The sequence below is a fragment of the Microtus ochrogaster genome, chromosome 19 (assembly GCF_000317375.1).
Source record: "Microtus ochrogaster isolate Prairie Vole_2 chromosome 19, MicOch1.0, whole genome shotgun sequence".
Taxonomy (NCBI): domain Eukaryota; kingdom Metazoa; phylum Chordata; class Mammalia; order Rodentia; family Cricetidae; genus Microtus; species Microtus ochrogaster.
In genome coordinates, this window is record NC_022021.1 from 3,168,957 (window position 1) to 3,191,353 (window position 22,397).

Consider the following 22,397-nt stretch of genomic DNA (forward strand, 5'->3'; position numbering starts at 1 on the left):
CTCGGCTCCATGGGTCATTCCCCTGAGCCTACGGGACAGTCCAAAGAGCTTGCCAGGAAATCCAGGGCCCCCATTCCTTTGGACAAGTTCTATCATCCCTCCTAACCTGCTCTGTTTACCGTGTTGGGGTAATCACAGAGGCTACTCTCAAGGGTAACCATGAAGTGAATTATGAGAGCGGAAGCAAGGAGTCCCATACCCACCAGCCAGAGCAAACACTAACATTGAGATGCATTCGTGTATTTCTCTCAACCAGAACGCCACTAAGAACCTACTATGTGCCAGGCATGAGCTTGGTGCTTTTCTTTTCTTTCTTTCTTTCTTTTTTTTTTTTTTTTTTTTTTTTTTTTTTTTTTTTTTTTGTTTTGTTTTTTGAGAGAGAGTTTCTCTGTAGCTTTGGTGCCTGTCCTGGAACTAGCTCTTGTAGACCAGGCTGGCCAGACTGGCCTCGAACTCACAGAGATCCGCCTGCCTCTGCCTCCCGAGTGCTGGGATTAAAGGCGTGCACCACCACCGCCCAGCCTTGGTGCTTTTCTTAAACACATTATATTGTGTGATTTTGCTGTCTGTGACTGGTGGTCATGCTTACCTCAGGATGAAGGAACCAGCCAAGCAGTGATGGTGCATGCCTTTAATCCCAGCACTCTGGGGCAAGAGGCAGGTGGATCTCTGTGAGTTCAAGGCCAGCCTGGTCTACAGAGTGAGTTCCAGAACAGCTAGAGCTCGGAAAATGCCCCCCAAAAAGAAATGAAGGAACCAAGACTAAGACACGACTCTGCTGGTTTCTCGGGCTGTTGTGGCTCAGTGCCTGCCAAGCACATATCTAGCCGTATCCTTGGTTCATCACAGCGTCCAGACCCGGTGTATCTACAGAGCTGACCATTTGCCATGGCTCAGCCTAGTCACTGCGGTAGGCAACCCCACTCAGCACAGCGGACAACCTGTGCTTATTGATTGTCAGTTCTCTTTCCCCGCTTACTGGAGAAATCAGCTAACACAGCTGACTCATAGGAAAGGGCCTCTCTCCCTAGCCATTCAGTAAGTTCCTGAGACCTAGCTCTTACCAAGAGATTAAAGTTAAGTGTTCCAAATGAGCCATTAGGCGAACTATTACTAACCTAAGAAGAGAACACTTGTTCAAGCATGCCTGTTCTCCCCTCAGCCCACTCTGACTCCTCAGAGAGCAGGCACGACGCTGTGAGATACATCTGCCATCCCGTGATCATGAGAACTAAGTCCCAAGCTCAGAAAACAGAGTAGAAAGAAGCAAGGCAGACTCTTGACAGCCTGCGGCAGTGACCATTGGGTACCCCCAGTTTCACTACTGTGGGCAGATCGCTGCCATGCACCCAGATGTTGTTCAAACTCTGCATTCAAGGTGATTCTGGTGTCCGAGGGCAGAGAAAAATTAGTAAGATGAAGTATCTTCATAACCTGTCCATGCGTTCCAGCAAAAAAAAAATCTGTCCAGGGCTAGGGACCTGGCTCAGCGTGTCAAGTGCTTGGGCCTGAATTCCATCCCCACACCCCCTTCAAAAGCCAGGCACAGTAGTCTGTGCTTGTCATCTCAGAACTGGGGAGGAAGAGAGAGGAAGAGCACCCAGAGTTCACTAGGCAGCCCATCTAGCCTAGTCAATGGCAGGCCAGTGAGAGACCATCTGAAAAAGCAAAGCGGATGTCACGTGTGGATCAACACCACCCAAGGTTACCCTCTGACCTCCCAACACACGCAGATGCACGCACACTGCAAGCTTGCGCACACGATCTTCCACGCACACAATTCAGGAAGTTCTGTCCATAGCAATCTCCATAGCAATTATTCTCTACTCTCCAAGTCTCACCCAACCTGTGCCAAGTTTCCTCCGTCATCTGTTGTCATACTTGTGTTAGCCACTGGGTTTCCAAGGTCATACATACTGTACCTCTGGAATCTGAAGGCTCAGACGTTTGTTCCCCAAAGCTTGGCTGTACCCCAGCCTCATCCAGCATGGAACCAACTGAGCCTTCTGTCGACTCAAGGTCTCTGTTGGCACCTTGGTCAAAATCCAGCAGTCTTAATGGCATTGTCTCTGCTCATTCAAGTCCCAGAGTCCCAATTAGGTAGCGTTTAGTTTCTGGCCAGGGAAGACTGTGCCCAACACTGCTCTGCACACGGGGACAATCAGGGGCCCAGCGCAAGCGAGAGAAGAGCATCAGTGTGACATGAAGCCACTGTCAAGTGAGGGCAGGAGGCTTCATCTGGCTCCACACAAGACCAGCTGTCAACTCAGAAACAGCCAAGTGGGCCTGCAGATCCCACAAGGCTTTCTCTACCCCCTTATGGAGGATGAACACACTCTTCAAGCAGTCTCTAAATCAGCATCAGCGGACAGGGAGAACCAGGCCCCACCCCTTCCTGTAAGAGGGCTCTTACAAAGTAGAACCTGTAGTGAGGAGGCAAGCAGGCCTGCTTTTCATCCCGCCCAGCTCCTGCACGGCTAGCTTTACACTCAAAATAACAACACACAAATTGTATTCTTTTAAACACTGCTTGGCCTATTAGCGCTAGCCTCTTATCGGCTAATTCTCATATTTTGTTTTTTTTGGCCTTTTATTTATTTATTTACTAAAGATTTCTGCCTCCTCCCTGCCACCGCCTCCCATTCCCCCCCCCACTCCCCCAATCAAGTCCCCCTCCCTAGTCAGCCCAAAGAGCAATCAGGGTTCCCTGCCCTGTGGGAAGTCCAAGGACCACCCACCTCCATCCAGGTCTAGTAAGGATTCTTATATTTTGATTAACCCATTTCTATTAATGTGTGTAGCACAAGGTGGTGTCTTACCGGGAAAGATTCAGCATGTCTGACCTGGCAATTGGCTCCATGGCATCTGACCAGAGAGGAGAGACATGGCAACTGCCTCACTTCCTCCCAGCATTCTGTTCTGTTTACTCCGCCTACCTAATTTTCTGTCCTATCAAAGGGCCGAGGCAGTTTATTAACCAATGAAATCAACACAAATCAGAAGACCCTCCCACATCAAGAACCCACCAAGAAACAAAGTCTAGATTCTAATGTGAAGGCTGCACTTATGATGAAAGAGATTGTATGTATAATCCTAGCACTCAGAGGCAGACAGGAGGCGTGGGATTCATTGTCTACATTGGAGAGTGTACAAGCCAGCTAGGGTTAGGCTGAGAGAAGCAGAGAGAGACAGACAGACAGAAAGACAGAGAGGGGATTCTCATGTGTAAAACTACTCTCATAAACACAGGTGCTGAATGGTGAACGAAACATTCAGAAAACCCTGGAAACGCCCTTTGTTTTGAGTAAATGAGAAAGCACATCTCCAGTGTTTAAAATTATACTGCTGTCAAATAAAAACTCACACACAGAATGAAGAGAAAATCTCTAATAATTTATTGACCTTCAGTTTCACATCGTGAAAAAAAAATAAGTTTTACAAAACCTCAAAAAAAAAAAACGTAGTAGTAGCAAACAAGAACACACAAACACGAACATTTTCCTAACTTCTACAGAGTTTGGTACGTGAACCACATTTTCAACAGCCAAAAGAGGGATATTATGCGGCTCTAATCACTCTTATTCAGACAGGTGTCAAGCCTGAGAAAAGGGGCTCCACCATTATACCAGAAGTGGAAGGCCGCCCTTTGTTATCCGTTTCTGCGGCAACCAGCTCACAAACTAAGAAGAACCTCCCCTGTCTTGCGCCAGGGTTTTTGTGTGTACTGCGCTGTGAATTGTATTTGCTTCAAAGTGGGGGACGTTTCACAGGGTGAGAACGGTCAAGTAGCAAGCCCAAAGGCCTACATCAATTAAAAGAGCGGGAGTCTAGAAGAGTTTCCCCTGCCAGTGGGGGCCCACCCTTGCGGTGTAGCTTCCTCTGGCTCACACAGTAATTAACAGAAGACTCAAGGACGGGCCACAACTTTGAAACAGCTGCAGAAAATCCTCCCAACTCTCAGAAGCAGCAGCAACGCACAGATCTTGAGACAGATTTGCATCGTAAACTAGGGAGCTGGGACAGCTACAGGCCGGACACTGACCATGCCACCAGGGTTCAATCAGACACTTACACTGCTTAGAACACATCCGGGGACCAGGAACTGATGCCGGAATGGTCTGCGAAGCTCTCATTCTGACGGCTCGTTTGTTTTATTTTGGTCCTATGCAGTCCACTTACTCATGGCACAGACAGACGTGTACAATTAGCCTAAAGTACTAAGGTGGGGAGAAATGTTATGGAATTATCTGTCATTAGACAAGGCAAACACTCACAATGTAAAGGCAGTTATCTGTCTTAAATCCTAATTTTTTTTTTTTTTTTTTTAAATACAGCACTGTGAGGAATAGGGATCAAAACAGGCAGAGTTAGTTGCAAGTTCTGCTCTTCCCCAGACACCTGGAGAAGGGCCCAGGGCAGTCTAGCACTAATACCTACCACTGCACATTTAGTAAACAAGCATTTGGAGGAGCACAGGATGTATTCACAAGTGATCCCAAAAGAAGTGGAAGACCTCTCCACAGGCCACCCTTTACACTCCTTGGTACTGTGTGACCAAACATCACTTCTATGTACCTAAGTATCCAAGGATGAACACCAAAGCGTACATTGTATCAAACTGGACGTTTTTCTGGGAAAATAAGAGTACTTTGTAAATCAATGTCCAAGAGCCCAGCATAGGCGAAGCAACGTGGTCAGTGAGTTTATTTACATCCGATACACTTTAGTTTGTTCCCCACTGGTGTTGTTATTCACCTAGAGTAAATAAATAGATAAATAAATAAACAAACTTTGGGCATTGTCTTCACCTGTGCCCTATATACAGAACTGGTCTGCAGACTCTCCCCAGGGTTTCAGGGTAGCACACAAATGGGGGGCAATACTATAAAGTAATTTGGTCCTTTCCAAGTGTCAGCAGCCAAGATCAAAGTCGGGTAAATCAGACAGGAGGAAGGAGGACAGACCATATCCTGCTCTTGTGAGACCGGCCACCAGTGTGACCTTGAAACCTCAGTAAAGGGTGGTCTAGTTACGGTGACTTTGTGGTTTCTCTGTCTCTGGGATGTAATTTGAGTTTCCATCTCGGAATCTGTCTCTGTCCCGACATTTCAAAAATGCACCCCTCCCCCCACCCATCCTCTACTTATCCTCCAAATTACAGCCCCAAAGTTTTTTTTCTTTTTTCTTTTTGTGCAGCAAAGCACATCAAAAACCACAAAATGTGCAAAACATACGACCATCCACACACGCCCATCCACGTGAAGACAACGGAAGCTCTGTTCCAGCATGCAGGCCGCAAACAATAAATAGCTAAATCTACAACACATTTCTTAACAGCCAAGAGAAGGGTTAAAGTCACCTATAAATAGCGAGGAGCATCTACCAAACGGCTACCAACAATGTCCCCATTGTTCAGAGGCATTCCTGGGGGGACCGTAACCCCTTTTGAGATGAGTGGAAAGTCCTGGGGTTCCCATTCTTCAGTCAGCCAGGCCAGCTTCCCTCCTGACCCATGCTTGCCTTTGCATCTCCAGCAGCAGCTGGCACGGAGGCTTCAAGACCGGTCCTCAGAGGAAGCTGACAACCATTTCAAATCTTGCACATAAATGGTGGGGCCATGGAAATCAAATGCTGAATGAGCTACAGCAAGGGAAAAGCCCAGCTTTTCTCTCCCTTTGAGGGGCTGATTAACGCTGACATTAATCCACAATTACCAGACAAGGACTAGATCACAAGTTCTGTCATTCATATTTAAACCATGTGCTACTTGCATTGAAAAAAAAAAAATCCCACCCCCCTACCCCTTCCTTCATGTCCACTTAAAAGAGCGTTCACAAGGTGCAGCCGATGGTATTCGAGGAGTCTTGTAGCAACTTCTCCTGTTTTTCTTTCTCTTCATTAAAACTCGGGCTTCTCCAAAGCAGAAACCTCACATCATCTCACCATGCGTCCAGAGTGAGCTACAACAAAACACAAAACACAAAGGTTTGAACGATTTGTGATACGTCATGGTTTAAGACATTTGTTCATTGGCACACGATTCAGACTCAGGGCTAAGCTGAGCAATAGCATGCCCGAAGATGGGAATTACAAGTCCAACAGAAAATGTGCACGCTTGGCAGGTTGGTAACCACGACGATGGATAGCCCACAAAACAATGGTGTCCAAGGCTGGAGAGATGGCTGGAACGCTGGCTGTTCTTCCAGAGGACCTGGGTTCAATTCCCAGCACCCACATGGCAGCTCCAGTTCTAGGGGGTCTGACACCCTCACTCACAGGCACACGCAGGCAAAACACCAATGTACATAAGATTAAAAATAAATTAATAATTTAAAAAGCATTAAAAAAACAATGGTGTCTTTCTTAAACGTGAGAATGTTCAAAGTCAAGCCTACATATGACCGTCTTCTGCTTTCAATGCTTGGAAAGGGAGCCTACTGTGATAAGAGTCTCTGGGCCATCGAGGGAGGAAGATGAGCCCCCTAAGCCCACCGATCATAAAGAATCCAAGTTAGACTTTGCAGAGCTTGAAGGCGGTTAAAAATGCATCCTTGCCACTCACTGGGGCTCCAGCTACAAGCACAGACAAAGGGAGTTTTGGCAGGACCACTCATTAATGGCAAATTCTCTCTGGCTTGTGTGTCTTCAGAGATGTGAGTCAGTTCCTAGTTGTTTCTTTTGGCTGTGGTCTAACAGTGATTCAAGCCTTCAAGACATTCCTTAGCCCTCGGTGTCATCCCTGAGCCCCGCCTCCCTGCAACCTGTATATCCACATTAGGTCAAAAGAATGTACCAAAAGAATATGGAACATCTCAAGACACGGCACACTTGCACAGAAATTAAGAGGGGAAAAATTCGCAAAGCAGAAACAAAGCGAACGAAATTCCACATCCTGTCAGGCAGTGACCATAAGACACCACAAAAAATTACAAGAAAATAAGAATTTTTTTTTGTCTGGGCAGCAGGAGACAGTTAAAATCTCCTTGGTGGATAGGTTTTCTGACTAGAAGGGTTCTCATCTCACACCAGCTTTGGAAATCAGGACTCAGGCTGGAGGCCTGTGCTGACACGCAAAGGAGGGGGTCTGACTCTCATTCCCCCCACCTGTAAGCGTTTGTAACTCCCATCTTGTGTATAGTAAACTTCAGTAATTTAAGCCATCATTCTCCCCACTGGAAACTGAAAGCGCAGCTTTGATTAGGGGTTCACGTCACCCTTTAAGAGCAGTGAGCTGTCTGTCATGTTTAGGTTTTATGTGCTTGGCTCTCCTGCCCAGGGTACCAAGGGTGGAGGCTGCTGTTTCACGTGTTAACTCACAGAGCACTGTTTGCTCTGTTTCCCAGGGACCGGAAGCAAGCGATTAGTTCAAATACTTTAACGCATTCACTCTGGGCTGGAAAAGGGAACCCGAACTGAACAGAAATGACAAACAGCTGATAATCAAAGGAACGGAATGTCCCCAGGACATACAGACTGAACTCCGGCCAGATCAGAGCAAGGTCTTAACTATAAGAAAAGCCTGTAATATTGACTGGTGTTGGGGCTAGACCAGGCTGTTTTCAACACCCACCTTTCTGGATTGCGGTGTTTTCTCGACACCGTGGTTAAAATCACTCACGTAACAAAAAAGTAGGCATAAGGCCAGACATCTAACGATGTAAGGACACTGGGCCCCCTCCTCCGCTTGCCTCGCCTGCAATCCCTTGCTTCCCATTCTCCCACCATCCCCGGCAATTTTTCCAGGTCTACTGCACATACAGTCAGTTCTGAACTAGCTCCTAATTCTGAGTCTGTTAATTAGCGCTTTTTGCCTAGGAGGTTCTTCAGATGTGCTTGAGAGTTGAGTCATGCAACCGTATCGCAAACGAAATAACCACTTGCAGAACGTTTGTTTATTCTGGATTTACTGAGATGCCAGCGAGGCTGCACAAACCAGTTTGGTGTGGGCTGCTGTGGGGATAGATGGCTCCTCACAGGAGGGTTCTGCTCCTCTGCAGGAATCTCAAGCCCAGGGAACACGGCCTTGCTGGCTGGGACAGGCTGGAGGAGACAGCCAAGGGTTGACAACGATGATGAGATGTGAAAGAGACCAGTTTCAGTGCTTATCAGTGAGCTATTAAAGGTGGGGAAAGAAGCCAGGCCGTAGTGGCCTTTAATCCCAGCACTCGGGAGGCAGAGGCAGGTGGATCTCTGTTGAGTTTGAAGCCAGCCTGGTCTAGAGAGCGAGTTCCAGGACAGACAGACAGACATGCCCTGACTCGAAAACCGAAAGGTGGGGAAAGGAAGGGGAATAAGACGAACCCCCTCGGTTGATCTTACAACCACTCTGAGGTCCCGCTTTTCCTTTCAAAAGCCCCTTTACAGGTGTGTGACACCCTAAGAAAAGCAGGGCCAAAAGTTCTCTGGTAATGACTTTGTACGCGGTTCCTCCACGGTGGCATTATTTTTTTCTCCTTACATTCAGTAGTGAGCCCAGGAATCACCCAAACAAAGTGGCATGTCCCGAGTGCCCTCTGTTAAGCAAGTTTTGGTTAGGTTTCTTTTTGTTGTTGTTGTTGTTATTGTTTTGTCAACGTGACAAAAGCTGAAGTCATTTGAGAGGTGGGGACCTCCATTAATGCCACCCACAGGCTTGCCCGGATTAATGAACGAAGTGGGAGGGTCACTGAAGGTGGTACTACCTCTTAAGTGGTCCTGGGGGTGAAAGCAGGCTAAGCAAGCTAAGGGAGCAAGCCAGTTAAAAACTCCTCCGTGGCCTCTGCTTCAAGCCCTGCCTTTGGGTTTACTGCCTTGGCGGGTGTTCTAGCCTTGACTTCCCTCAGGGAGGGCCTGTGACCTCATAATAACATGTAAAGATGAAAGAAGCCCTCTCGCTCCTCCCCAATTTGCTTTTGGTCTTGGTATTTCTAACAGCAATAGAACCAACTAAGGCACACACATAAGCTGAGGCAATTCCTGGGTTGGTCCTGAGGATGCATCACAGGAGCCAAGCAGCCGCAGTGACACCGAACCGTGTAGGCTGACTCATTATTGGAGCCGAGTGTAACAGGCCCTATGTACACAAGACAACCACTGCACGCTCACATATAGATGCCACAGGCTGCAGCTCTTGTTGGGCCCCGCAATAGGGCCAGGTGGACTGAATGAGTCTGAGAGCATGCAGGTGGGGAGGCTTAGGGGGCTGACTATCTACAGAAAACTCCACCTTTCGTGAAAACAACCCAGACCATTCTCCCAAGTTAACAGTGCTCTCAAGAGATAGGTGTCCTGGGGAGGGGGCGTTTTAAATAAGCGAATACACAATTTTGGAGTCGATAAAATAGTAAACACTTGAAGCAGTATTTTTAAAAGTCTATTAAGTACAGAAAGGTCTGAAGTTTATCGGGTAGCATCTTGATTATATACTCAAGGGTTTGTTCTCTGGAGTCAGACTACCCCAGGGGATTTCTTGACTAGCCTGACTACCTGCTGAGGTCTATGACACCGGGCAGTTTATTAGTTAAGACTCCATAGGCAGTTTGTTCACCTGCCTAGGGAGGTTAGTAATAGCATCCAGGGCTTGTTCTGAGCATCACAAAGATGCCCGAGTGAGACACAGGGTCCTGTTCTAGGAACACAGTGCGTTATTGAGCAGCCACTGACTGGAATTACTAATGGACGTCTGGGATTCCCAATCTGGTCAGATTCTACTGGAAAACTTTAAAGGAATGATGCGGGCTGGAGAGATGGATCAGCCATTAAGAGCACTGGTTGCTCTTCCAGGCGACCTGGGTTCGATTCCCAGCACTCACACGACAGCTCACAACTGTCTGTAGTTCCAGCTCCAGGGGACACCCTCACACAGACATGCAGGCAGGCAAAACACCAACACATTTAAAATAAAAATAAGTAAATCATTTAAAGCACCGAGGCTTGGATTCCACCTGGACCAAACCAAACAATGTCTCTAGAATGGGGGTAGCTTCTGAAAATCTCTTTGGGAGATTCTGAGGCTCCGTGATGGCTGGGAGCCTCTGGTTTCTGTCGACAGGGGGTTGCAGTGATGGCCAACACGGGCAGGTATACTGTAGGAGCGCAAAACCTTTTGCTTTCGGTTCCTTGCAACTTAGCATAGGAAAAGAGCAGCACCTCTCATTCCCCATGCTCTGAATTCAGGCTACCCTGCTGAAACGCACACTTCTGTCTGCGCTTTCTTACCTCATGCGTGCTTCCTCTAGGACGCTGTGCGTTAAGAAGGCAGATGTTTCCAGGTGCTGACGAACGCGGTGGGGATCAGGGAGTACGGGACAGTGGTTATGCTATTCCACACATCTAAAGTCGGATCGTAACAGTCCAAAGTCTTGCAGCGCTGGATGCCGAAGTAGCCTCCCACCACATACAGCTTGTTCCCGGAGGCCACGGCATGGCAGCTCATGCGCTTGGCTGTCACATCGCCCACCTTAGTCCACTGGTAAGTCTCACTATTGAATTTGTAAGCAGAGCAGGCAGAGAACTCTGTATCGCCGCCCATAATAAAGATCTGGTTCCCCAGCACAGCTGCCGCTGTGTAACGCCAGGGCTGGGGACAGGTGGCCGGTACCGTCCACCTGTTCTCACACTGATCGTAACACTGAACTTTGGGGAGCTTGTCATGACTTACGCTGGTACCTCCAAAAGCAAACAGCTTGAGTTTGGCGCTCACGACAGCAGCATTGCTGACGCCTTCTCGGAGCGGGGCAACCATGGTCCATTTGTTGGTCGTGGGGTCGTAATGTTCTACTTGCTTTAGAGAGACTGAGGGGGAGGCTGGGAGGCAGCCAGTGGCAGCCGTGTGCCCACCAACCACATACAGGCAGTGCTTAAGTTCAGCAGACCCATGACCGAACCTGGCCACCAGCATGGGGGCAGCCTTGGACCACTCCTCGTGCAGGGTATCATAAACCCAGACATCTTTTGAGACTCCATTTTCGGATCCCCGTCCCCCGGTAATGTACACTTTGCAGCCAATTGCGCACGCACTGAACTCTTTCCTCGGGCTGGGGATGTCGGCCTTGGGAATGATTTCTTTAGCCTTCTGGTCTACCAAGTACAGTTTGTCACACATGAAAGTCTGTCCTCCTAGGAGGAAGAGGGCGTGGCCGGTTTTCCGAGGGCGGGCACAGAGGCTGGTCACCACGCCATCGTTCTGCAAGATTTTCAGCTTGCACCGGATGGCCTCTTCCACAATCTCCTTACTCTTCCTCTGCTTGGTGATGAGTTCCTCCATGGCTACGTTCTCCATGAGATAGATGGCAGGAAGGAGGGCCAGCCTCACGGTCTGCAACAGTTCAGGGAGGTAGCAGTAGCGCTTCTTCAGGTCATAGCTAATCCAGTTCATGGCAGACTCATACACAAGCCTTTCGTCTTCCGTCTCCAGCTCTTCACTGGACAGGAGCTGCACAACCATGTCCTGGGGCAGCTGGAGGAAATCTTCGTTCTTCCGGATGGTCTGGAAATTGCTGAGACACATTCTCCAGGAGAGTTCATACAGCTTGGTGCACTGGTGGGCATCGGACAGCAGCAGCATACCCAGGCAGTTGGTGGGATGCAGGTTCTTTTCCAGAAATTCTGCACATGCGTCTCGGATGTCCTGGAACTCCAGCATGTCGCCAGCTTCCAGGAGCGACTCGGCATTTTCTTCATTGATGATGACCCGGGAAGAGTATGCATAGTCGAGAAGCAGCTCTAAGACTTCTGGGTGAATGGAATTGTCGAAGTTGACTTCGCTGTCCTGGCTCTCTTTCAGGCCACCACTGAACATGGCTTCAAAGTAGCGGCTGCACGCAGCCAGCACTGCCCGGTGGCAAGGGAAGGTCCTGTTTCCTGCATGGAGAAGGACGTCCGTGAAGAGCCGCTGCTGTCGCAGAAGGTTCAAGTGAGTGAGGACACTGTCTGCATAGGAAGACTTATGAAACAGGTAGATATTGATGGAGCCGCTGCTGGCCCTGGACTTGCGGTTCTCATGCACGCTGACTGACATTTTGTTTCAACTCCTGAAAGAAAACAAAACAAAACCATTGAACGGGAAGCTCTTGATGTTCCCAGCAGTAGCACAAAAGCAACAATCACTTAGACAAAGAAAACAAGAGCCTTGTTAGTCCTGCTACCTACTGCTCGGAGGAGGGGATGACCACTCTAGAACAAAGCCAAAGAGAACTGCCTGGGAGAAAAACCATTCCTTGTGGTACTGTTGAGCTATGTGAACCGTACCAGGTTGTTGGTGGGGTAGGGGGCATGGCTTAAAAGCAGGTTTATCTTGGAAAACCTGACTGCCAGAATGGAAGTCAGCAGAAGCCGAGGGAAGCCCGTCTCATTCTCTCATTCTCTCGGTTCCCAGGGCCAGGCCAGCTGATTCACTACAGGCTGCTTAAAATGCCAAGCTTCCCGCTCTCATAATGCCAAGAACATCTGGGCACCGGCTTTAATGCCCTATGCAGCATAAAGTCATGTGTAAAACACCTACTAATTAGAAATTCTATTAAGAATTCCTTTGGTAAGATCTAAACTCTGTATATATATATACATATATATATACCCAACTCCTGAAGCGGTCAGACCTTTATGCAAAGGTTAAATAGACAGCTCTAAGTGCACCAGAATGTAAATATTTCCATACATTGATCAGTAGACCTCAGTGAAAGCACAGGAGAGATTCTGGCCACAATTACCACCCACCTTTCTGAACCTGGACAGATTCCAGAATGACACTTTGGCACATGAAAGGAAGAATATTCTGAGTTGGCAGCTCATGCTGTTTTTCTGTTCTTCCTGCTCTATACCAATCCTTAGAAAGCCGAAAGCCCTCACAAGAACAAAGGATGCATCCACCCCCTTTGACTAAACACTCCATCACCAGGGCAGTTAGGTACCTGCAAATGCTGCACCTGCATATTGGGAGCTCAAACTGCAAACACCGCTTTATGTAAATTCAAAAGCACACAGGGGTGGACTGAGCATGTGTGACATTCATTGCGCCCATGTGTGTTATTTTAACCATTGTTCGTGTAAGGCCAACCGCAGCGCTTCCCTAGGTATCAAAATTAGCATCAGTGGAATTGAATGCTATCTTTTTAGGTATCTGCTGTAAAAGAAAACTAGTTAGCAATAATTTAGAAAATGTCCACCGTCCATCTGGAAAACTGGAATTAACTCCTGTTTCTGACAGTACCACTCAACCGCTTTAAAGAGAGTATAAAGCCTTAAGTACCTGCCCCCTGGGGATTCCAGGGGAGGTTGTTTATGCCAGGAGGGTATATGCACTTGGCTACAGTATCTTTTCTGATGCAAACAGCCAGAATTTACAGCACAGCTGAAACCGATTGTTTTCCCTCCAGTCAACCAGATATTAATTTTTTAATTTATACTCCAGGAATTATGAATAAATGTAAATGACTTACCAGATTCATGAGCTAGAACTGCAATTCCTCCCCCCCCCCCCCAGCTGGAAACGCTGGCACAAAAAATAACAAAGGTAGGTGTCTGACATGCCTTTGACCCTTGGGGCCCTTATCTTTAGGTAATGTAACTTGTTTTCCTCTGGTTTGGGAATGTTACTTCTCAGGATAGGTAAACAAAGCCAAGGAGAACCAACTTAGCTTCAGAGTTACAAAGCTCCAGTGTTACAAAGTCTAGGCATAGCACCCAGAAATTTCCAGTGGATAGGAAGGTGGTAAAGAAAGACTAATTGCCCCCTACCTCAAGCTAAGGCTCTATCTTCCTGTCCATCTTGAGTCACTGTAAAAAAGTTCTGAAGAATGGCCAAGGGAGGAATCCTCTAAGAATCCACGCACTTGAAACCCGCATGCTTTACCAGTATGGATGCTATTTAAATGAAAGCCTTCTGCCTTGAGTTATTTTGAGGAAGATTTTAAGCCCAAACCTCTAAAAGATTGCCTAGTCTCAGGAAGCCGCCTCCTCTCTGGCTAAGAGCCAAGAAAGGAATATAAGCAACTAAGTGCTCGCGCTGGGCTGGAATCCCACTGGGCTGCAGCACATGTCCATTAACAGGAGATTCAGGGTGGCATAAAACAACATCCACAACCAGGTGTACACTTAAGAAAACAGTTTGTCCACAAGACCCTGCATCCCTTTTACCTGCTGTGTTTTCAAGGTCTCCTCAGAAAGCAAGGAGGACTTGTGCACCCTGTCATCTTGGATCCCATCCCACTGGAAAGCATGTCACTGTCACAATCTCACATCTTGTAACCATATATGATTAAAACAAAAGGTAGACTTGGAGGCGTGAGGGAAGGAACTTGCTTTCTGGTTTAGAATTATGCAAACAGTAACATATCCATTGAAGTCATTTATACAGTTACTAAACATACCTTCAACATAAAATTAATCATTCATTCTTCCCAACATTTTTTAAGCCCCCAGAGACATAAACTTGCACGCTAAGGAAATGGCCAAGAAAACGCACACATATACTTAACTCGCGTCTACAAAGAAAGCAGAGAAAGACTGCTATTACTGTGAACATCAAAAGGGCTCCTAGTTCAGTAACTTCGGTTCACTTACTGTGGCTTACATGCAGGCTGGCTGTCTGCCTCCAACACTTTGAGCACCTCCGTCTCTCTCAGGGCTTTAAGCCTGATCTCAATCCCACGAGAAAAGAGCCCAGGCAGATGTCCTCAAGGACTCATATTATTGACAACAATGGAACGGACACTATAAAGACATTTACAAAAATAGCCCTTCGCCACACAGCCCCCTACAACATTTGCAACGCTATTTAACACGCCGGGCAAGTCACTGAGGACGGCACCAAATTACACGTCCAAGTTCACCGTTTCATCTCCACCCCGCCCACCAATTCCTAGCCTTTGAAATTAATAATGTCATTCTAAAAGGCAAAAGCTTGCAGGAGAGGAAACTAGTTTTTCAGGAACCAGTTTTCATTCATTTGGCTGCAACCAAATCCCCCATGAGGAGGTCTGCACGTGGGCCACACCGTCCCCGGAGCCGACAACAGTGCACCACAGGGAACCGATCTCACGCGCTGGGCTGTCTGGAGGCTGCAAGGAGCCGGCATGATATTATCCCCCAACTTGGCTCCTCGCAGTCCCTGAGACTTGCCCGGGCGTTACACCGCGGAGGGGAGGCACGTCGCTCCCCCAGCACGATTCTGCTCTGGCGACAGTTCTGCCCTGAGAGCAGTTCCTGGGCTTAAGCCGCAAGCAGGGTGGCCGGCGCCGGCTCGTTGTTCGCAAGCACACCCCGCGGCCGGTCCGCTCCTGAAATCCGGGAGCCCGCAACAGGTCTGGGGCTGCAAGGGGAAACTTACAGCAGTAGGCGACTGGACTCCTCACACAGCCGGCTAGGGTTCTTGCCTCGGTTACCCGCAGGGAGTCAATGGAGGACGTCTCGGTCCCAGGAAAAGGTGGCGATCACCAGGGAGAAAGGAGTGCCAATGGAGAGGCGATAGCGCCGGGGGGTAGTGGCTCCCGGGTTGGTTCTGGCAGGCAGCTCGCCTCGGCCTCCGGATCTGCAGCAGCGGACCTGGCGCCCCGGCCGGGCCAAGCGTCTGCCGGCGCTCGCCTAGCCAGGGGAGAGTGAGCCTGCGGCGGCCGCGCGGCGGAGGAAGGCGGGCGGTGCGCTGGGGGAGGGAGGGAGCGAAGCTGCGGCGTGAGTGCGGACGGCCGCCTGGCGTCTGCTCTGGGTCTCTGCAGCGCCTCCGTTGTGCTGCTAGAGCGGAGGCTGCGGGAGCAGACTGCGCCGGGCCACCGCGCACCGGGCTATAAGTTGCGCGCCCGCCCGGGAGGGGGCGCGTACGCAAAGAGATTCGTCCGGGGGAGGAGGGAGGAGGCGCGTCCGCGGAGCAGGCAGGAGCGGGTGGTGCAGGGGAAAGAGCTGTAGGGGGAGTTAACCGGAGAGGAAGCGGGGGGAGGAGGCGGGGAGTGCTCGGAGACAAAGCGGACGCCTTGGCTCAGCTCCGGGTAGCTGCAGCCCCCGGGGACTGCGAAGAAAATAAGTTTGAGGGGCTCCGATGGTTTTTGCCTCTTTGGGTCAACCTAATTCAAGGCTAGCTCAGGATTTGGGGAGCGCCCCCGCAGGGGAAAGCAGCCCTGGACTGTGGGTTCAGTGGTGCTGGGGTTCATGGGATGCTCAGTTTAGTGGCCCAGGGCCAAGCTGGGGTTCTGCAGCATAGGCGCGTATAGCCACTCACTGGGCTGGACATCCCAGCTGCAGGGCAGAACCTACTACCCACGGGGGCAAGGGTAGAAGCCCAAATCTGGACCCTGGGGACACTGCAGGTCGCGCAAGTGGGACGTGGGGTTACTTGCTGGCAGGGGGCCAGACTCCAGCTCCAGGCACTTGCCGGGTGTCGTACCTCCCCACCCCAAGCTGGACTCTGCCCCCACGCGGTGCTGGAGCCGCTGCAACCCAGGCTCAATTCTGCGGGCCCACGTGTTTCGCAACCAATCGCCGGGGCCGCTAGATTCAAAGAAGCAGCCACGCCGCCGCCTTCCTTTGGGGAGAAGTCACCTTAGAGACTTAGCCTTTCCTGTTTTTTTGTAGGTTGGTGGTGTTTGGAGTTGAGTCAAGAAATAACCCCAACACACACACACACACACACACACACACACACAGCCTCGAGAGCCAAAAAGAAGAAATTCACGTGGTGACCACTGTTTCTGACCCTCACTCTTGGCTTTTGTGCCAAGGGTTTGTATTTTGGATGGGAGCTAAAACGCCTCTTTGCTTTGGCTTTTATTCCGTATTTAATATAGAGTCTAGGGACGAGCAGTATAGACTATTGGTCCAAACCTTTATTATACAGGTGAGGAAAAAGAAGTCTTGGGAGATGTGAATTGCCTGGCTAGAGATCTGCACCCCCTCAATCGTGGCCCACACAGGAGATAGACTTTAATACTCCCCCCGCCCCCCCCCCCCGCGCGTTTTTTCTTAAAACACCAGGCGTAACAATGGTTTAAATCGGCTAAGGAGGCTCCACATGGCGCTTCCTGAGACCACAGACTGCAAAAACCAGTACGGTCGGTTTTTTATCCCAGCTCCACTTCTTGGCTAATATTCGGGCTGATAAATTTTGCTCATCGCAAAGAAAGACAGTGCCCTCTTAAGTCCTTTCTTAGCATTAACACGCAAGCCTCACTACAGCCTCTTCCAATCTGTTTCTTATTTTATTTTATTTTTTTTTTTCTGATGCTGAGTCTTGGCTCCATTTTGCTTTACAAAGTCAGAAAAGCTCGAGGGATTCGAGGTAAGAAGCAGGTGCAGAGCCCTGAGGGCAGCAGCGAGCCAGCCAGGCGAGCAGAACTTAGTGCCCAAGGAGAGGAGAATAAAAACAGCGCCCAGCAAGTGGAAACACTGCACACAGCAGAGACAGGCCTTGAAAGAGGGAGGTGGAAGCGGGTCGTTGTTGCAGGTCTTTAGAAACACGTTTATGTATTGTGTGGCCGGGTTTGAGAGGCACCAGGACCAACTCCTGGCCCCTTTCTTTAGTTTTCATCTATCTGGGTTTGAGTCAAACATAAATCTGTTGGTTTAGGGGACCAACAGTTAATGCCTTCTAGTGAGGCAATGGTCTATTAAGAAGTTAACACGTTTTCTCTTTTGACAAAATATGCCCAGCTTTCTCCCAGAGCCACCTAGAAGTTGCTTAGTAGTGTGTGCACATACCTCAGCTGGTTGGCTGGAGACCTTGCCAGGAGAAGCCACCTGGCAAAGGACAGGTAATCATTGCTATTGCATCTACCACCTGGAAGCTACAGTATCCACAACCAAGGAAACAGTAGGGATCCCTTCTCTTTGCAGAGAGGCAGGGCTGAGAGGTAGTCCCGCTGCTGCTATCCATTGCTGTATCTTTTCTGCCTAATGTTGCCACTTCCAGTGTTTCAAATCAAGAAAACAAAATAGCAGCCTGGAAAATCCTGAACTGACCATATACATCCCTTCATCTGCTACTGAAAGATAAGCAAGGCTGGGTGGCGGAATTTGTTTAGGGAGGTTATCCAAACTGGAAACCGCTGGAAGAAACTGGACCCACAGAAACTGGACCCACGGACTAACAACGGTCTGCTTGAGCCAGTGTGTGGAAAATTCTTCAGGCTGCTGGGCAGCTTCTAATGCCTTTCTCAAGGCTGCGGGTGATTTGCAAGTTAGTGGATTTATGATCATAGACACTCAAACTATGTTATTTTTATGGCGCCTCTCGGCCAATGGGAAAAGTCATTCTTATCACTCCACCCACAGGAAACAAAGGTGAGGCCTCCACGCAGACCGGAAGAAAACTCTCCTCAGGATTGTGACTGCTCTAAACCACACCAGACCCAGCCGATAGCTGAGACGTCACACCTCAGGAAATGTTGCCAGGCTGCTTTGTACAACAGCCAGTACTTGGTTTAGGACGTCTGGCTGGTCCTGCAGGCCCCTGGGAAAATGTCTTTCCCTGGCCTTGGGACACTAAACCAAGGTCTCCGGGTTTTTGTTTTGTTTTGTTTTTTTTATGCTGTTGGGAAGCTGTGCCCAAGGCTTTTGGCCTTGTTATCTTCCTTAACAACCTTATTGTGTTAGGGCCGCAAAATCAGCAGCAAGGGGTTAAATGTATTAGCTGCCTTCAAACCTAATCTGTCTTCATTCGTTCCTAATTTACACTCGGGCTGAATTAATGAGAATGATTTAATTAACACCGTACAATCATGGTACCAGGGACTGGACAGCTCAGGGGATTAGACTAAACTGGGCCAAGCAGCTGCCACCCTGCCTCTTGCAGGTTCCCTGAGCCTTACCCAAAGTCAGACAAGTCCCCTGCTGGGATTCCAGAAGGGCCCTCTTTATTCTTAGACTCACTTCCTTGATCTGTGTGAGGACAACTGCACAACCCTTCTTCCTGTGGAATTCCCTGCTGGGGCTTTTGAGAACCTTGCCCAGCAGAGTCAACATGGCAGAGGTCCAAATGCCCACCCAAGGTGTGATTGCCAGTCTTCACTGTCAATGTGACTGGATTTAGAATCACCTAGGAGACACACCTCAGAGCACGTCTCTGAGGGTATTTTCAGAGAGTTTCAATTGAGGAAGACCCACCCTGAAAGTAAACAGCAAGGTAAGGTGGGCTTGGGGTTTCAGGCTGAATAAATTGGGGATGGGGGGGTGGAAAATGAGCTGACCACCAACACTCATCTTTCCCTGCTTCGCTGGAGACGCACTGTGACCAGCCACCTCACACTCCGCTATTCCTTCCCCCACTGTGGGCTTTCTTTGTTTTAAAATTGTAAGCCCAAATAAACCTTTTCTCCCCCCCTTACCTTGCTTCTTTTCAAGTATTTGGTAACAGCAACACCAACAAGTAAAAAACACCCAGGATCTGTGCTTTTCTTTCCATCCTGTTGAATTCATGCTAGAAAGTGCACAGCTAGCAAGGGATGCTATGTTCTGGTCTGGAAGGGAAGGAGGGAAAGGGAATCCGCAAGGGGAGAGGTTGAAGTGGGACTCCAAGCCCTGTGGAACCCAGGATGCTGACATCACCTGCCTGGTTCTTCAGTGAAGGAGAGCAGATGAGACTTAGCTTCTGCAGCCTACTGTTGTCATCTGTTAAGGCAGGCAGCTAGCAGAGGGAATGTGACTTGTGCAAGGTGGTACTTTCTTACTGGCGGCCCTGAAGGTGACCAGAGCCACTAGTGAATGCGGGGATCGGTTCTTCATTACCAAAAGAGGACCGGAAGGGCTCAGTCCGCAGCAACACTTGGCCTACTGACAAACCTAGGGAGAGAGACCATAGACCCTGTCAGCCGTCCTCTTATTTCAAAAAGAGAAAGGAGAATTGAGCTTATAATTAACAAGAAAGGAACGCTGCCAGCGCTCAGTAGGTCTCAGAACACAGTAGGTCGGTATCACAGGGCTTGCTGGGAAGAATGAGGGGCCTCGGTTGGCAGTCTTGTTCTTGTTATTACGTTTGTGTTTTCATCTGCTTTGTTCTCTTTAAGAAATTGGTATTTGTACTAAGGACTTTGCTAAATCGAGAGAATGTTGAGACTGTTGAAATTGGTTCGGTCATATTTTAGCATTCCAGTTGTGTCTTAAAGTACAATGCTATTTTATATTTTGTGAGTCAAATCAGTTATGGTGTGGCTTGTTTTTTTAATTTTGATTTCCAGTTGCTCGTGCACGGTTACCTTTTGTCTTATGGATTCCAGTGGAGAGTTTCATGGGACATGTTGTCTTTCTTCCTATTGGCCTCTTCTATGGGGGTTGTTACTGGTGGCCCTCGTCCTTTCAGACTTCCTCACTTCATCCGGCCTCCAGTGACATTTGGGGGGGCAATGGGGAGCATCTGAGCCGTCGACTCTTAGTATATTTCGAATCTAGTCTAGTTATGGTATTTCTTCTCGAAGCCCTAGAAGACAGTGATCTTCACAGACTGGCGTGGGTTGTAGGGGCAGGGTTTTGAAGCAGTTTTTTTTTTTTTTTTAAGCATTTTCTCTGATTACAAAAGCAATGCATGATAAAAATGCGGACACTACAGAAAGGAACAAAGAGAACTGTAGTCCACCACACGGAGATAATGACGTTCGGCATTTCAGTTCCAGTGTGTAGATGTTAGGCAGCTGAGGACAGAAACTGGAGAACACAGGTTGAATTCCCGTGCGCACATTTACTGGTGGAGTGAGTGCTGAGGGGCGAGGACTGTACATTCATAGTAGTTCAGTTTTCTCAGCTGAAACACAAGAGGAGGACATTGCCTTACAGGTTAAATAAACTGGGGCATATTCAGTCCGATGATGGTGGCACACACCTTTCATCCCAGAAGGCAGAGGCAGGCAATTCTCTGTGAGTTCGAGGCCAGCCTGGTCTACAGAGCTAGTTCCAGGACTGCCAGGGCTACACAGAGAAACCCTGTCTCGGGGAAAAAAAAAGAAAGAAAGAAAAGCCTAAATAAATAAAGGCATATGTAAGACATGAGCCATGGGACCCTGCTAACAGTGCTCTGTGCTTGTTTTTATGTGGATTGAAAAAGCTGTTTACAGAGAACGGTGTTTCTGTCATCTCTGACGTATTCCCAAGTGAGCCTCCTAAGTAAAGACAAGGGTGACTTGAATCCTTCTGGAAGTCCCTTCTTCCCACAGCTTCATATTGAAGGGATACCTTCATGCCTCAAATGTGCTCTCTTATCCCGGGGGAAGGGAATCATTATCATTATTATTGTTGTGGTGCCAGAGATTGGACTCAGGACCCTGTGCATGCTAAACTCACTCTGCCTCTAAGCTGTGCTCCCTCTCTCTTTGATTATTGGTTCCTGGCTTCCTCACCAGGAAGGAAAATGGCATCTGCAATACAAGCTCAAACCCGCGGGGTCTGCCGGTCCTTTGTCTTTCATTGATGCGGTCTTCCTATTTTGTACTGGAACCAACAGGTGATGGAAAAATTATTCTTTTCTCTCTTCCTTTAAAAGAGAGGCTGGTGCAAAGAAAATTATTTTTAAAACACATTCTTTAAAATGAAGCAGCTAGCTGCCTTTAGAAAAATGTAGCCTAGCTAAAAAGAGAGCAAATAAGGGGTACAGGCGCCCCTGTTTCCTGCCCTGAAGCTCTTGCAGGGTGTGTGTGATAAGAGTTCCCTGGTACCAATCAGAATCGCACCAGGCGTCTGTAGGGTGTGACCTTACACAGCCTCGGGGAATCTTGAACCGTTTTTCCCTCCTGTTTTCCATAATCTTTTCAGTGCCCCAAGGCTCCTGGACTAAACTCCTAATTTGTTCTAAGTAATTACATTCAAGAATCGACCGTTGTTCCAAGCAGTGAAAAATGAAGGTTTTGTTTGGCCTGGATGCTGTGGTTCTCGGGCGAGATGCCAAGTCTCTGAGCAGGTCTCAGCATGAAGAAGGGACCAGAAGAAGGGACCTTTGTGGTCCAAGGCCTTGCACCTCCGAATGAACATTTCAATGATTTTATAGACGTCTGTGAGTACAGACTTTACTCAATGGTGCAGCACCCCTCAGACAGGATGCTGAAGTCACCATGAATCATTGGAAAAGGGAGAGTTGTTGACCACTGTCTTACACTCTCGTCAGGTGAAAAGTGCAAGAAAGAATACCAACTCACGTATGTATGTATGTATGTATGTATGTATGTATGTATGTATGTGCACACATGGGTAACATAAAGAGGCATTCATACATTCATTTCCCTGAGCATCATAAGAAAATATTTTCAATATAAAATTAGCTCTACAAAAATAGGTATTTAAGATAGTTGTGCTGCACTGAACCTGATAGAAGAGAAAGTGGGAAGTACCCTACAACAGATGGGCACAGGAGATCGCTTCCTAGGTACAACCCCAGCAGCACAGACATTAAGGGCCTCATTGAATAAATGGGACCTCCTGAGACTGAGAAGCTTCTGTAAAGCAAAGGACACTGT

General features: G+C 48.5%; 1 protein-coding gene across 4 annotated transcripts; it reads right to left on the bottom strand.

The window, feature by feature from the left end:
• Positions 1 to 3,372: 3,372 nt before the first annotated feature.
• On the bottom strand, positions 3,373 to 15,749 carry Enc1 (ectodermal-neural cortex 1). Of its 4 annotated transcripts, none has more exons than XM_005356444.3 (3): positions 15,305 to 15,749; positions 10,198 to 12,011; positions 3,373 to 5,960 (listed from the first exon to the last, which is right to left on the bottom strand). In XM_005356444.3, the coding sequence occupies exon 2, from the start codon at positions 11,996 to 11,998 to the stop codon at positions 10,229 to 10,231; it is 1,770 nt and encodes a 589-aa protein (XP_005356501.1). In that variant the 5' UTR covers positions 11,999 to 12,011; positions 15,305 to 15,749; the 3' UTR covers positions 3,373 to 5,960; positions 10,198 to 10,228. The 4 variants fall into 4 exon arrangements, with proteins under 4 accessions (XP_005356501.1, XP_005356503.1, XP_005356502.1 ...); XM_005356446.3 differs by lacking the exon at positions 15,305 to 15,749 and adding an exon at positions 14,539 to 14,803; XM_005356445.3 differs by lacking the exon at positions 15,305 to 15,749 and adding an exon at positions 13,714 to 13,792.
• Positions 15,750 to 22,397: the final 6,648 nt, after the last annotated feature.